We start from the raw sequence: 15,846 nt of genomic DNA on the forward strand, positions 1-15,846 counted from the left end.
CCTAATCTTGTATAGAAACATGCATGAGATTTTTGGGGGGGTTGGTTTTTTGGGGTTTTTTTTAGTTGCATAAATATAGCTGAAACTTGAAGTTGGCAGAGAGTGCTGTTTAAAAATATTCAGTCCCAGCATGTAAAAACTCGTTTTGTTACGGAATTCCTTTGTGAGAGGTGTAGCTATGCCATGTCTCTGCCAAAGTGATGGGAGCCATATCGGCAGAGCGCCTCTTGGAAAATAGCTGCATTTTGGGCTTGTAGTTACAAAATTGAAATCAGAATTTACATGTTTTATACATTGCTTGGAAGGATACCACATCTAGTAATATTTTTAAGAGAGTGGAAGGAAGAAAGCAAGCAAGCTTGCAGATGGAGCTGAGGCTTCGCTCTGTTAGAACATGTCGGGATGAGCAGAGGTATGTGTGATGACACTTAGCATGTACCACTGAGAGCGCTGCTTTATTCCCCTTAGCTGTCATCATGTGCTGGAGTTATGATACATACACCTAATTTTGGCTACATACCTCATCTTTCCCTTCCCTGGGCATGTGTGAGCTTTATAGAATAACAGGAGCTACTGATACATGTGATGCTGTCTGCTGCCCAGGCACAGCCCCTGCTCAGTTTCTGGCACTGGAAGAGCAATTAAAGGCAGCATTTTGGGGTCACTCTGCCTCAGTAATTGTTGCCGTGGTTGTCCCACAAGTGCAGCTGACCAGTTGTCTGGCTCAGCTCTTGGCTCACCTTCAGCTGAATCTGAAGCTTGGCTGAGATCAGGAGGAGAGGGCAGAAGGAGGACTTGGTCTTTGCTGTGGCCACCATGGAAAGGACGAGTGGGAACCCCCATCCTGGTCAAATCAGATGTATTCAGGCAGCAGGATGGCTTTGTGTCCCTGTGCAGCACCTCAGGTAAGCTGTGGACACCCACATGTGTGGTCACCTGCACATCAAGCCACAAAATTACACAAATAAGCAAATGGTACATTAAATTGTGAAGATCTGGGGCAGACTGCTCTGAACTAAGGTCACTTACAGACATCATTAAAGGAGCTGGTTTTATTCAATTACATGTGCTTAACAATTTCTCATGAAAGGAATCAGGAATAGCAGAGATCATTTGCTCAGAGACACAGGATACACATAATTATAGAATCACAGGATGGTTTGGGTTGGAAGGGACTTTAAAGAACATCTTGTTCCACTCCCCTGCCACGGGCAGGGACACCTTCCACTAGACCAGGTTACTCAAAAAGTAATACCTGTCCTTTCCAATTAAGAATTGCAAAGATGCTGCTTCATCAGTGCAGACCTCTTTTAAAGTATACCAGTCCAGTGTCTGCTCATACTGAATGTCTCTTTAATAAACAAGGAAGAAAGAAGTCTATATTTTTATTAAAAAATAATATCTAATTATAGACTATCATTGCTGAGGGTAGGAACTCATCTGTTGCAAGGCAGTGTTCCTAAATACAGAACCATAGAGATGTAAGTGCTTTAACTTGAGGAAAGCTAATAACATTTTACAACATAGCTGCTTGGAGATCAAAGAGGCCTCTGTCTCACTGAGGCACTTGTGTGGCCTATGAGGGCCTTGCACACTTCAGCTGGGAAAATTTTATGGAGCAACAATCATGTCCTAAGCAAATCCACTCCATAGCTCCCATGGTTCAGTACATGAATCTGAGGAGTGAATGGATACTGTCTGAAAAGCACGATGTTAATACACTTAATCATTTTCTGCTTAGAACACATTATCTTCCCTTTGCAAAATGCCCAAATGTATAATGCGTATAATTTTGCCCAGAGAAGCTGTGGATGCCCCATCTGTGGAAGTTTTCAAAGCCAGGTTCTGAGCAACCTGGTCTAGTGGAAAGTGTCCCTGCCCATGGCAGAGGGGTTAGAACTAGGTAATCTTCAAGGTCCCTTCCAACCGTAACCATTCTTTGATCCTGTGATCCATCCCATTTAAATCTACAGATCATAGAACTGAGCAGAATGAAGAGATGCACATACAGGGTGATTCTTGGTCTTTTTAAAGATAGGTCAAAATTTATCACAAGGTGATCAATAATACCATAGTATTGGAAACTTTTTCCTCTATACAGAACAAGATGTGTAGCAGTCAGTAACAATTTCTCTGTGCAGAGAAGAGAAAAAAAACGTGTTTTCTTGTCTTTCCTTGGTTTATACATGAAACAGGGGAGTCAAAACACAAGAGAAGTACTACATTTAAGCCTTTTTGAAACACATCAAAAACTTCACCTGTCAGCAGCTAAGACCCTCTCAGTTTAGCCCATTTTAAAGAGAAAAATTGATATTTGTGCCATCTTAAAATAGCAATCTTATCTAGGGCAGGTCTCCCCAGCAGCTCTCCGCTCCTGGAGCACAACACGTCTTCCTTGCTGTGCTCCCCACTCCTCCCATGCCGACTTGTCGAATCCCCCCTGAACCCATCTCAATACCCCAGCAGCAAGCTAAGGCTTTTTTTTTTTTTTTTTTTTTTTTTTTTTTTTTTTTTTAATTTCTGGATTAGTTTTGTGATGGTCTGGTGCATTGAATCGGTGAATGAAAGGGCCAGCTTAGCGCCGGAGCCAGCACAAGAGCCAGGCGGGAGCCCGCAGCCGGCAGCGGGTGGTGCCTACACAAAGGAGAAGGGGAAAGCGGAGCCGTGGCGCCCCACACTGAGCAGGAGTGACCTGCTGGGGGTGGCACAAACCTCGAGGTATTTTTACATCTCTGCCCAGCTCTGCATTGAGCCCCCTACAAATCCCTTGTGGGAAGTTGTGCGCTGCTGGAGCTGCATTGAATTATTTACGTGGATTTTAGAGTACAGTCAGCAACCTCTCCCAGCTACTCTCTGCCTACGGAGCAGCTTCTCGCTTTGGAAAGGCATCCATGCCCTCTTTTTGCCTTAGTCTCAGATGGGTCCCGGGAGCTTTCCAACTCTCCCCGTTTTGTGGGGATAAGTCTTTTGCTCTCACAGAGCAGCTCCTGGCACAGGGGTAGGGCAGGAATTCGCCCGAGTGAGACACAGATGTCCAGACCCAGGGGTTATTCATGTCTTTTTTCAAATGCCGTGTGTGAAGCTTTTATCCCTCCCTGGCTGAGCGGGAAAGTGGGAAAGGCGAGTCCCCAGACCTGGTCCCGGCTCCCTTTGAGGTGCCCGGCGGGCGCTCAGCCTTGCAGGTACTGCTCCGCCAGGAAGCGCCCCAATTTGTGCTATTCACAACCCGCAGGGCACTGTTCTTGTTTCCAGGCTCCTAATCCCTCTCTCACACACAGTCCCTTACAACTTTAACTGGCGGGGTGGAGGAGCGAGTTAAAAAGGAAGGAAAAAGGAAAATGAAACACAATGTACGGCCAGGCAGTGGCTGCCAGTTACGGCGTACACAATCGACACCAGCTGCAGCCCAATTAAACCCGACATTCACAGGTGTTCCCAGCACACTCGGCCCTAACAAAACCACTTTCTTGAAAATACCTAGGGCTTTAACACAGAAGCTCTTTTTTTTTTTTTTTTTTTTTTTTAGATATTCTTTAAAGCTTTTTAGAACACTTTAAATACAAAGAAGCTGAAAGGGACTTTGAGTCCGCTGGAAAGAGTTGGTGCTTAATGCCAGAATGGGGGAGATCGCCCAGCTGAATCAGCCAGTGTAACCATTGGTTTCGAGGGAAAGATGGGCTATGCTAAATGCTGTTTATTCAGGGAACAGTAACTGGCACCGGGCATTTTATTGTTGCTGGGAGTGAAATGGGGAAGGAGGGAACGACTAGGTGTAAATCCTTTTCTTCTGGGGCGCTCATCATTGTTTGCAGCATAGCTGTGAGATGGTATGTGGCTTTGCTTCTTACTGATCTCTGTGTGGTGGCTCAGACAGCAAATTTTAATTCTCCTTTCTTCCCAGGAAAGCTTGATAGTAGTGCCTTTTTGGCTTTGAAGCACAATTCTAGATTATTTATTTTCTGATCTTAAAGCACTTACTGAGATGATAAATCAGTCCTTTAAGAAAGTAATGTACTGTTTTACATACATGAATCCAAAACTATTCCCATGCTAAGAGACGGCTGCTGGCAGCAGACGAATGCATCAGTCAGTAAATTGCTCTGATTCCACTGAAAATGAGAATTCTCTTTGTTAAACTTCCATTTATAATGATAATAATAATAACCAAACTAGGGGATATTCTGGTACTCATAGATTCAGCAGCTTTTTACCCCACGTGGCTGGCTCTTCATTGCTGCAGTAGCACCCATGTAGTTACAGTGGTTACAGCTTAATTACCTGGTGCCTACCTAGTCTGTTGTTTAATCGCTGCTATGTCTGACACTCACTTCATGTCTTCATTACTGCCTTAGCAGTGGGTGCTGAAAGCCACTCTGGATTTAGATGCAGTCACAAAATATCTATTTTGTCCCTCCATACAGTGAGCTGCAGTTTTGCCTTTGGAACAGGACTAAGACATTATTCCTACTCCTCACAAAACCCAGAGATCCAAAAGACTGTGCTTTTATTTGTCTTTTCTTTTTTGTATACTGAAAAGGTGAAAATGATGATTCCTTGTATTTGTATTTGAAACTCATTAAGAATTGCCTTGCAGGTAGGTGATGTTGGTTCTCAGTGTTCATTTATGGAGACAGGCAGAGGCTATTCATCCTACTAAATGCAATGGAGAAAAAAGAATCTCACCCAAGCTTCAAATTAGCAAATAATTCGGCCTAAATTAGGTACTTGGGAAAAGATACTGGAGGCAGTGTGGATAATTTTCTGAGAAAAATCCTCTCGACACAAATACAGTGATAAGAAAGGAACTGCAGGCAACCCAGGGACAGAGCTATGGCCTGGTACAGCCCTCTCTGTGCCCTTCAGGCACTCAGCAGTGAGAGTTCAGGGCAGAACTAACCAAGGTAACAATGGCAGATGGGAAGAGGGATGGACAGGTTGGGCAGGAGCAAGGTCTGAGTCACTGAGGACTCTTCAGCTTGCAAAGACTTGACTGAGAGGGGATGAGATAAAACTCTGTAAAATCATCGATGGAACAGGGAAGTTGAACAGGGAAGAGCAGATGAATCACCGTTCTCATAACACAGGGACTAGGAGGACTTGTTGAAATTGCCAGATTTAATACAAACAAAAGTGCTTTTATTATATAAGGCATAATTGGACTGTGGCAGTCGATACAGAATGATCTTGTAGAGGCCAAAAGGAGAAGAGATTTAAGAAAGTCACAGGAGAAGTTCATTGGGGATAGGCCTGTTGCAGGGATTTGAAGGTAATGATCCGTATGCAGCTTCTGGTTTGGAGTGCTGCTAGGCCTGGGAAAGATCCATGTCTTGCTGCAAAGGGTCTTCTTCCTCTGCTATCAGTTACAGCCCCTTCTGCTGCCTTCCCTTTTTGCCTCAATCCACAGAAATGACATTTAAAAACCCTTCAGTTGCTCCATCTGGTAAGAAATGTCCTAACATGGCTGTGACAAGGAATCTCCATGATAGACCAGTGACCTAAGGCCAGTAATACCTAATTCACCACATGAAGTCACTCTTCTGTCACTGTGGCTGCACTACTACTTGTGTTTGCTTTCCACGAGTGATTTAGCTTTACCAGCTAGTGAGAATGCTTGTAAAGACTTTTCTTTTTTTTTTTAAAGTTTGCATACTTGAACAAAGAAAAATAATCAGACTCGCCTTGTTGAATCTCTTACCTCAGAAACCTGATCCTCTGGGTTAGACAAGGAAAGGAAACAACTCCATGTGACTCTGTGACCAGACACAAGGGCCTAAATTTTCAACACTGTGCCATAACGCCTGCTGTTTATTACTCAATAATATAGAAAAGATTTAGTCCACAAAAATTCTGAGTGCAGCCAGGAAAAGGGAGAACAATAATTCATGCCTTAAAATTCTTTCCTTGTGCCTTAAAACCAGCTGAAATGCTTTTGAGAAGCCAAAAATAAAGTTTTCTGGTGCTTCTTCATGTCTAGTGATTTTCAGTTATCGCAGAACTTGTGGCTCAGTCTTCAAGAATAAAATTAAAACCAAAAAAATCCTTTGGAGGTTAATTATCATCGCTGTTACTGATAGTGTTGGCAGGGCATAGAGAACAGGTGAAAGCATCATCAGAACTATCAGCCTCTGGGCAAATTCCTCCTGAGTGTATCAGTGTACAAATGAAATGGGAAGAAATAGGATTGGCAGTGGCGTTCCTTCGGTTTTGGATGTGGCGACTTGACAGTGTCTCATTCAGCTTCTCCTTCAGTAAAACAACTGCTGACAAATGAACACCTTGTCAGTGACACCCTGCTTCAGCATTTCATGCTGTGGATGGGTGATGGTCTCCGTGAGAAGAACAGGGCAGTCAAAACCTGCTGGACTACATTTGGGGATTTTTAATAATGCCTGTGAGAACTTCTAGAAGGTCTCTTAATTTTGTGGCCTTAGTGCAGTATTTATCCAGGGGATGTGGACCCTTCCTTCAAAGGCCAACATGGGTTCAGAGTCCAGGATGCTTGGGATCTGTTTTTCCATCAAGAGCCTTCTCCCTTGTGAAAGAATTCTGGATTTAGTGGCAGGCAGGGAGTGTGGGGGGAGTTTGATCTGGTGTGGGTTTTTTCTTTAAGTAGCTTAATATTCCTGTTAGAGAGGGGGACATAGTCACAATGTCTGCTTAGAGAAAAACCTGTACAGAAAGACCAGGGCCTCTCTGTTAACTTTCTGGGTGGTGTATTACTGATCTCCACGAGAAGCTGGTGCACTAAATCTCAGCTGTGCTTCCACGTTCAGCTGTCTCTGAAGTCCTGAAAAGCATTAAAATGCGTAACAGCAGTGTTTAGCTTTGGTGCTCATTAGAGCAGCACAGAACTAATAGTAATATTGTTGTAACTTGACAAAGCCATCTAAATCCATGCATGTTTTCTTGTGAAAGCTTCCTAAACATGCTGCTAAATCCCCTAAAAAGCTACTAAACGGCTTTGGCAACCATTAGTAGAGCATAAGCGGGGGAACTCCTTTCAGTAAGTGAACAAACAGAGAAAATATGCTGAATAGCTGGACAAATGTGTTTCAGCTGGCTCTTTCATTTACAGATATAAGGGAGCAGTCAATATCAATCACTGTTTTCCCTGTTGCACTGGAAATCACAATATCTCTTTTCATTCCACAAGCTCCTTTCACCACAGTAATGTGTCTTTAGAGTGACACTGGCATCAGTCTGTTTCCGCTGTCTGAAGTCCAGAGAGCTTAAAAACACATTGCAGAGTATGAGACCTTAACCCTCCTCCCCTTCCACACAACCCTCTCCTCCGAGCCTCCTTTTGGAGTTAATTGTTTTTATTTCTTTCCCAGTGCAAGGCTGGGAAAGAAAAGTGCCCGCAGAGCCTGGGAATATCTGCTCTTGCACTTTGGGGATGGAAAAATATATCGCTGGTTGTTGGGATTTGAATTTATCAGGTGTTGTGGGGAGTTTAACACAAGGTAATATGATTAGCGAGTTAATTTGCAGCATGCTGTAATGTGAATTGTAGTGTAACTGTGATTTGAATTTCGAGCTATATCCTGTTTCTTGGATGTCCTAATCACCCACAACCTCATTTATTTAAAAAAAAAAGTTGAAAAACTCTACTTGTGATTATTTGGCATTTGGAGTGATTTGATGTTCTTGTGTTCTCTTTCTTCAAGTAATGTAAATAACGACGACAACAACAACAACAATAATAATAATGATAATAATAATGCTGTGTGGTTGGTTTTTTATTGTCTCTTTGCAGATAACAGCAGTCTGCAGGGAAGCAGCCCTCCTAGCTCTTCAGGAAGACATCCATGCCAAATCTATCACAGGCTGGCACTTCCGGAGCGCGCTGACAGTTGTGAGCCCGAGGATTCCCGACTCGTTAATCCAGTTTTATGCAGATTACCAGCAGCAAAGTGGACTGCACGCGCTCTGAAAGGCAAATTAATACATACCCCATTCACTGTGTGAATGGCAGATTTCCTTTGTAAAGCTGTCAGAAGCCAAAGAGTTCTGTACTGTGAGTGAGTGGAGTGTCTGGAGTTAACTGAATGCAGAATTGCTGTAATAAAAGTCCCTGTGGGAGTTTTGAGTGTCATAGACATCATCCTAAACTTTAGATTTTACCATTTCAGTGGTATAACCTGCCTTTTAGAGGTAGTTAGATCTCTGGTTTAAGTCAGATTATCTCAGTGTATATCCATATATCCAAGAAAAGGATCAAATTCTGAGTTTTTGGTAGATTCTTGGCCCTAAATAGAAAAGCAGCAGATGCCATTACTGCCTGATTTGTTCCTGCCTCAACCACAGTTTAAGCCTAGAGACCATCCCAGTGAGGTGCAGACTTGTGGAGTGGCCTCATTGCAAAAAATGCTTAAAATTATTGTGAATCTTTTGATTTATGATCTCCAGCAAAGCTGCCAAACAGGCTCTCTGAGATAAGGCCAAGGCATCCTGATTGATTATAGCCAAACATTTATCTTTGGTCTTCCCCAACTCCTTTTTAGACGTGCTGGCAGGTAGGCACCTTAAAAACTGTCCACCCCTTCACTAACCTGAACCCACTGCCACATGTCAGCAGAAGATTCTTGTTGTTGATGTTTGTTTCCATCAAAATAAATAGGAATGCTGATAAATAAATAGGTAATTTAAAGCTGGCCACTGGAAATCCATAATGAATCCTAATTAATGAATGAGAAAACCTCCTTGCAAAAACTGTTATAAATGACCACAAAATACTTCAGGGACAGATAAAATCTTCTCAAGTTGTTTCTTTATTATATCGTCTGTTGAAATGATGACAGGTCCTTGTGGGCTCTCTGCTCTTACACTCAGGATGAAATGCAGTTAAGCAAACTAATATTCAGCTTTTTGCCCACAACAGAAAGACTGAGCTTTTCTAGTCCAGACATAAAAAGTTGAGGGAAAAGTAAACCAAAACCCACACAAACTTCAACAGAAAGGTAATTTCTTCACCTTGATTATGGCTTTTCCTCTCCTTACTTAGTTCCACATTGTAGGCATTTTGTAGCTTTTAAACAGAAATCTGCTATTTTTAAATGACAACTTTTTTATTACTCTCATTCTAACCTATTGTTGCTGTAATTAGCATTTAATTTTAGTATTGCTGTAAAGGATTAGAGAATGAGGAAAAGGGGGTCCTTTACTTAGTTCAGCTGACGTGTGTGAGATTTTTTCTTTTTTTCATTGTTTGACTCTTTAATAGTCCAACAGACAGAGGGAATTAAGAAAATTATGAACTGGAAAAGTTGCCTTGGGGATCAAGACTGCATCTGAAACTACTTTATCCTTCTTTTCTAAATTCTACATACTCCAGCTTGGAGCTCAGGATGTGAACCATTCATCATAACCCTTACAGTTTTGAGGTTTCCAGAAGTTAAATGCCATACCTTTATCCCCTGGCACTTCACTCCAGTGTCTGCTCCTGAAGGGAGGAAAGAGAGACTGCAGTTTTCACTGCCAATAATGAATTCTGTTCGTGATTTTGTAGCCTAAAAATAACACTACGTGGTGCTCCAGATGAGTGTTAAAACTAGATGGCCATTCCTTGGGAAGTGCTCAGGTTTATTGGGAACATGCACCAAGGAGTGAATGTGGACTGAGAAATTACAAGAGGGACAGGTAGGAGCTGGCTGCCCTGTCCCTTTGTGGAATCCTGCTGCCATCAGAGGGAAATTTTGCACATTGAATTTTAGGACATTAGGAGAGAATGCTGGCCCATGTCTGCTGTTTGTGCCTTGGGAAAAATCCCATCCTTGCAAACAATTATCCTTGTACCTGTATGGTGCCACATTTATCCACAGGGCACCAAATCTCATGATACACACCCATATGCTTGAAGTGACTTTAAATGTAGGAAGCTCCCCTTTTTATCCTTGGGTTTGTGGAATTTGATTTTTAAAAAAAGTAAGACATTCTTTAAAAAAAATAAGCGATGACAAATTTGCAAAGTCCCTGGGAGGTGTCTGTTGCTCCCAAAAAATTCTGTTTGGAAAACTTTGCCAGTCTGATGCCAGTCAGGATCTTATTCCGTCCCAAGCCACTGATAAACTGAGATTTAAAGGAAGGTATGATGATTCCCTGTCTCTTTCCTAAAGACAGATCACTGTTACTGTGGATGAGCAAATTGAAACCCACTTACTAGAATTCTGGAAAACGACCAAAAGTTCGGTTTTGGTCAAAACACAGGGGCAGCGTAGCCCTTTCATAATCCAGCTTGGTGAGAGCTGTTGCACCTGAGCCTCTCGTTGGAACTTACTGATGAGGGCACTGTAGGACAGAGCACTCCAGGAACATCTCCTGTCATTTACAGGAGCGAGTTTTGCTTCAGAGCTGACTCCTCACAACGTGTTGTGCTGAACACCTCGTGCCTTGGCACCCACTCAGATCTCTTGCACTGTGAGCCCATAAAAGCCTGAACACCTCTGTGCTGCAGAGCAACTCAAAGACAGAAGCTCTCTCTCTTCTGATCGGTTTTGTTGTTGTGTTTCCATGAGATTTCATTTTAACGAAAGGATTGAGGCTCAGTGAACTTCAGCAGAGAAGGCATCTGAGAAGAACATCTCTGTCCCATCCTCTGTTTAACTGCTTAAACTTCCTAGGCTTGCTTCTTTACGTTCTTTAGAAACACAGTCTTTTTCCTGCCTGCTATTATCTTTTGGGGCTGGTTTTTGGCCCAAATACTGCTTGAGTTGCAGAATTGTTAACATTAAATCAACTTTTCAACGTTTCAGGCACATTTTGTTTAAATACAAAGTCTACCTTTTTCCTCCAATAACAAGCTCTTGCAAAATGGCATAAAATGTCTTTTGACAGTTTGGCCAGAAATTACCAGGAGAATAATTTATGATCAAAAGGCGAAATTGTCTTCACTTAACTTGAAAAAAAGTTCAGTCCTGTGTTCTGCCTAATGCATAAAACAGGTTTTCACTGAAAGTATGATACACAATTTTTAATCCTGGAAAAAAGAATGAAGTTTATTGTGGATAATTTTCCTGCAGCCTCTAAATGAGAGCAGAACGTAAATTTTACTAGGCTCAGGTGCAAAGGCAAACATCAGGGACAGAATAAAGATCATTTACTTCAAAGATGGTTATTCAAAATCATTGAATTTAGACTTGTCAGCCCTTTCAAATATTATATCCTTAACGCTGCTTTTTGTGGATTCTGTATGCTGGCTCTCTCCTTTCAACTTCATTACCCATTTTAAATGTCAAAGTGTGGGGATTCCCCTCCAGAAACTGGGCAGGTGCCAAACAATGCTCCTGCAACCGAGCATCCATGGAAGGTTGGGAGCGATGTTTCCTGGTGAAGGAGGAGTCAGACTCTGCTGATGGGGTGTGGAGAGGGGAAAAGTGGAAGTCAGATCTGGTGTTTTGCCCTGTAGCTCCCAGGAAGATGAAGTTCAGTGATGGACACAGGTTGGTGGGCAGGAGAACTGTCTCTGCTTATTGCAGTCAGGGCTGTGTGGAGCCTGACCCTGAAGGGTTTTGGTTGTTTCTGGCTCTGCCAGAGAAAGCAGCTGATCTGTGGGTGAAACAGAACTGCCAGCCCTAGAAATGCCAGTGTCCAAGGGTTGTGGTATCCTAGTATGTGGTGCTAGAACTTGGGAGGAATTGGACCTGGAAGATGAAAAGTCACCACTGGAAGGTGTCGCAACCTTGGCAAAAGGCCCTAAAAGAATTAGTAAAAAGCAGGCACAAAGAACTTGCCTTGCTTCCTGTGATCCCAAAGTTGGGATAAAACTGACTGTGCTTCCATTCACACTCCTGAGCCTTGGGGTTGCTCCTGCGCTGATGCACTCTAGGGCATAGGAAGTGGTTTGCAGTGGGATACATTTGGAAAATGGGTTTTGCATTGTGACCCTTTTGTATTTGTATTTAATATTGTTGCTATGGTTGTAGTGAATTGCAGTAATTTTTGTCTCCTAGGAACCCCAAAATCTTTTGCTTTTGCTAATGCCCTTTTTTCCTTGACATGGAAGACAATACCACAGGTGATCTTAATGTGTGCAGTTTGATACGGAGATTTCCTGAGGAAGTAGGTGCAAGAGGCAGAATTGCTATTGTGGCTGGGCATGTTTTGTCTATTTGGCAGGTCAACATCTGGAAGACAAATATTTCAGCTGAAACCTCCTCGTAATCTTGGGGTTTGTGTCTGTTCCTTCTGCAAGTGCTACCTACTCATTTATTAACCTCCTCTGCTGGAAACTTTACTGCGCGTTTTCACCAGGGCTTTATGTGTTCTGTGTTAAACGTTTTAAATGGTGTCATTCTTCCACACAGACTTAAATCCAACAGCTCCAGAGCCCTGATAGGAGGAGGAGGAGATGTGTGTTTTCTCTGTTAACTGGCCTGCCAAGGACAGGAGGGGTGAGGGGGAGAGAGCCCCACTCTGTGTTTGCATGGCAGGACTCCAGCGAGAGTGCAGGTGTTGTGAGAAGAGGCAATGGCAACCAGATGACATTCCTTCCCCTTGAACTCCTTCCCCATTGCTCACACTGACTGTGTGTCCAGCAGTTGCACTCGATGATCTTAAAGGTTCATTTCCAACGTAAATGATTCTGTGATACCCTTCCAACAAAACTGGAGGCTAGCATGTTGTTTGCATGTGCCTGTGTAAAATCCATGGCAGTAAAGCTTGGCTTCCTCTAACTAGAAGATTAGGGGAGTGGAATCACTCTTGGCAGCCATTGGGAAGATACTAGAAGATGGTCCAGACAGTGATTTATCCCAGCTGAGAGCTGAACAGCCTATCTGGAGGTCCTGATGTCAGAAGAGGCCCTCAGCACTTACCTAGAGAAAGTGCCTTGAGGTAGATGGAAGGAATTGAGAGCAGCCACCCTCAATATATTGAGTAAAATATTTTATCAATTTGTGCAAATATATCCTGTTTGCATAAATGGTTCTGGAAATGCTGCTGGTCTTTTCCTCTCATACCTGTGTGTGTGGCATTAACCATGCACCCCGGGGATTTTTTTATCTCCTTTGCTAACACTGAGGAGTTTTCACATCCCTGTTTGGTAAAATGGCTCTGCATCAGCCAAGTGTGGAAAGGGCTTTGATAATGTTCAAGGTGAAACACTTGTCAGCTCTCACTTTATCCAGGAACGGATTATCTGGGCTGTGGAATAATGAGGTCATGTCTTTCCTCCACACCGCTGGCAAGAGCTTCGGATTTCACACAGGGGCAGCTGCTTACACCAAGCCTGCTCTGCTTAATGCCTTTAAAGCTACCCTGCTTCCCTGTCAGCGAGTTCTTCCCAAACTGAGGGTGTGAAACGTGCTCACACAGCCTCGTTTGCAGGGCCTGTGAGGGGGCTCCTGGTGCTTGGATCGCTGTCCTGTCCCAGAGCTAAGTGGGTGGGATGCAGGAGTGCAGGATGTGAGAAGCAGAGTGACCTGTATGTTGCGACTGCACCTAAAATGTAGGAATACAGAGCAGGATCTGGTGGGTGGGTGGACCAAACCCACGAAGCTCTTTCCAGTTGTCCCATCAGCAGCTTGCGGTCTGAATCTGCAGCTTTAATGCTGCGCTGTGGCAGTGAGAGTGGCCATGGACATGGAAGATCCCTAAAGCACACAAGCTGTGGGTGTTAAAGCCTATGGGTGCTTAAGTAGATTAGCAAACAAACAAATCCTTTAATATTCTGGAATGTTTCCTCACCACCTAAGTAGGGATTATTCCACCAAGACAACAAATTCTATCCTTCTACCTAGTGTAAATTCTGCCTTTCAGAGAGCTGTGCTCTTTAATGAGCAGTACTCTTAGGTTTTAAAAAAAGGAAAATCTGAAAGCATGTTGGAAGTGTCTGTGTGGATTTCAAGAAAAGCACAAAAATGGTAAAAAGAGCTGTTAAAAATGTTCAAGACCCTGTGAAAACTGAGGTTGCTGCAGTGCTGGCAGTAGCATATGTAGGATGCTACACCACAAAGGTTGCTACAATTTTATCCTTAAAATTTGTTTTACAGAACTCACTACCACTTTATGTACAAATATGTGACACAACTCACCCAGCACTTTCTCCTTAGCACTGTGAAAATACTGGTTAAACGATCAGCTTTCTATCTGAAACATGCAGAAACAACCAGTTACCTTGGTCTGATTCTACTTCCAGGCTTTCATCATCTGCGATTTTGGTAAAAAGCTGTTTTTGTTAATGTGTAATGCCTCATAGTAACCGGTTACACTTTTACTACAAAGGGGTGTTTTATTTTCCCGAGGGATGAATAGTAATCAAGGATCAGCTGGTAGTGCCAAGTGCCCTGATAACACAATTGGCTGCATACAGCTTTGTTAGGCCCCTTCCTGCACTGGCTGGCTGGGAAGACTTAAGATGTTGAGAGAGCTGTTCTTTACCTACTTGGCTGTTGGGGAGCTGAATTTTGGGATCACTTTGTCTGCCGGGTGAGGAGGTAAGTGCTGGCCTCAGAGCACATGAAGCCCTTACTGATTAAGGACAGTGAGGGGAGTGACGGAGAGGGGACAGATGGAGAAAATGCTTGAAAATAAACATGTGAATTAGAAAAATTACCCTGGAATTCATCACTGACTGATTTTAAAGTGGAAGGGTGGGGGGGGGCGGGGGTTGATGGAGTTGGAAGATAGGAAATGGGAATACTGATTCTAATCAGAGTAGGGGCTGATTTGTGTTATTTTGATGCTGATTTAGGTGAACTGAAGGAGGGCTGCAGTCACCATGGCCCTGTGGTAGGAAGTGTCTCACTGCTAAGCACAAAGTGGAATCTGGCTTTGATCTCATTAACCCCATCAGCACTGGAGTAGCAGGTGTGTTTCTGGAGCTTGACTCTTCCAGGCATTTAAGGTGCATAGAAAAGTGGTAGAGATTACTTCAGAAAAAAAAAAGGTAAGGCAAAGATCCTGCTCTTCTGATTTTTTCAGAAATTTAGTGTCCAGTAGTGGTATCAAGAGGGAGGAAGGGAATTCTGCCCCTTTTCTCAATGAGAGGAGGAGAAGTTGGGGGAATAAAAATCTGAGGAGAAGTGGGGAGGAAAAGAAATTGCTAGAAAGCCTGTATGGAAAATTTCCTCCTTTCCTCTAAGTCTGCTCATTGTTTATTTTTAAACTTCACAAGAAAAAAAAATGAGATGGAGAAGAAGGAAAACCCACAGCAACAGTAACAAGAAGAGCATCTTGGATGGCTTTGCACAAAGGTGGGCTTTGTTTCTTGCAGTCAGTTCTGTTAGGATGTGACTTAGCCTGATTTTTTGAACATCCTCAATATCCTTAATAGGTGCCCTATGCTGGATTTTAGGCTGGGTTTATCCTGCTGGATTGTCTTGGGAGGAAGGGTCACAGCCACAGAAGTTGAGCCCAAGCTGTGCAGACTACTTTGAGATCTCCAATTTAAAAATAGGATATAGAAGTAAAGTTCTGTGTTAGCTCTAAAATTCTGCTGTTCCATCAATTAAGGATCCCCCCTCATGACTTTGATAATAGAGTGTGTGTGGAAGGAAAATAATGGTGGTTTATGACTTGCTGAGCCCCTCCAGTTGTAACACACTTGCCCTGTCTTAGGTGAGGGCTGGAAACAAAACATCATCACCTCAGGTTTTTAATCTCTGCAAAACATAATGAACTATTTTGAAAGGGTGGTTGGAGGGTTAAGCTAGGAAGGACAAACTGGTAGTGTAATAACATCTATATTAAAAATAAAAAAAACCCAACACAGATGTAACGTGTTATATAATCTCTGTTAAACTTGCTCTGGGAAACCCTCCAAGAGCCAGTGTCAGTCTCCATTTTGTACAAGTCTGTACATAACCTTTGTAAGAATTTGTGTGAAGTTGGGTGGGGAAACAGAGAAAG

At 43.0% G+C, this 15,846-nt stretch overlaps 1 protein-coding gene across 3 annotated transcripts in view; it reads left to right on the plus strand.

Annotated features, from left to right (window-relative positions):
- Positions 1–14,805, plus strand: part of AFG2A (AFG2 AAA ATPase homolog A) — a 171,796-nt gene extending 156,991 nt beyond the window's left edge. For all 3 annotated transcript variants that reach the window (XM_069012619.1, XM_069012618.1, XM_069012621.1), the window contains 2 exons: positions 7,757–14,432; positions 14,690–14,805. In XM_069012619.1, the coding sequence (XP_068868720.1) occupies positions 7,757–7,933 (177 nt within the window). In that variant the 3' untranslated portion in view covers positions 7,934–14,432; positions 14,690–14,805. The remainder of the gene's footprint in view (positions 1–7,756; positions 14,433–14,689) is intronic.
- The last annotated feature ends 1,041 nt before the right edge of the window (positions 14,806–15,846 follow it).

Source organism: Aphelocoma coerulescens, chromosome 4, assembly GCF_041296385.1.
Source record: "Aphelocoma coerulescens isolate FSJ_1873_10779 chromosome 4, UR_Acoe_1.0, whole genome shotgun sequence".
NCBI lineage: Eukaryota > Metazoa > Chordata > Aves > Passeriformes > Corvidae > Aphelocoma > Aphelocoma coerulescens.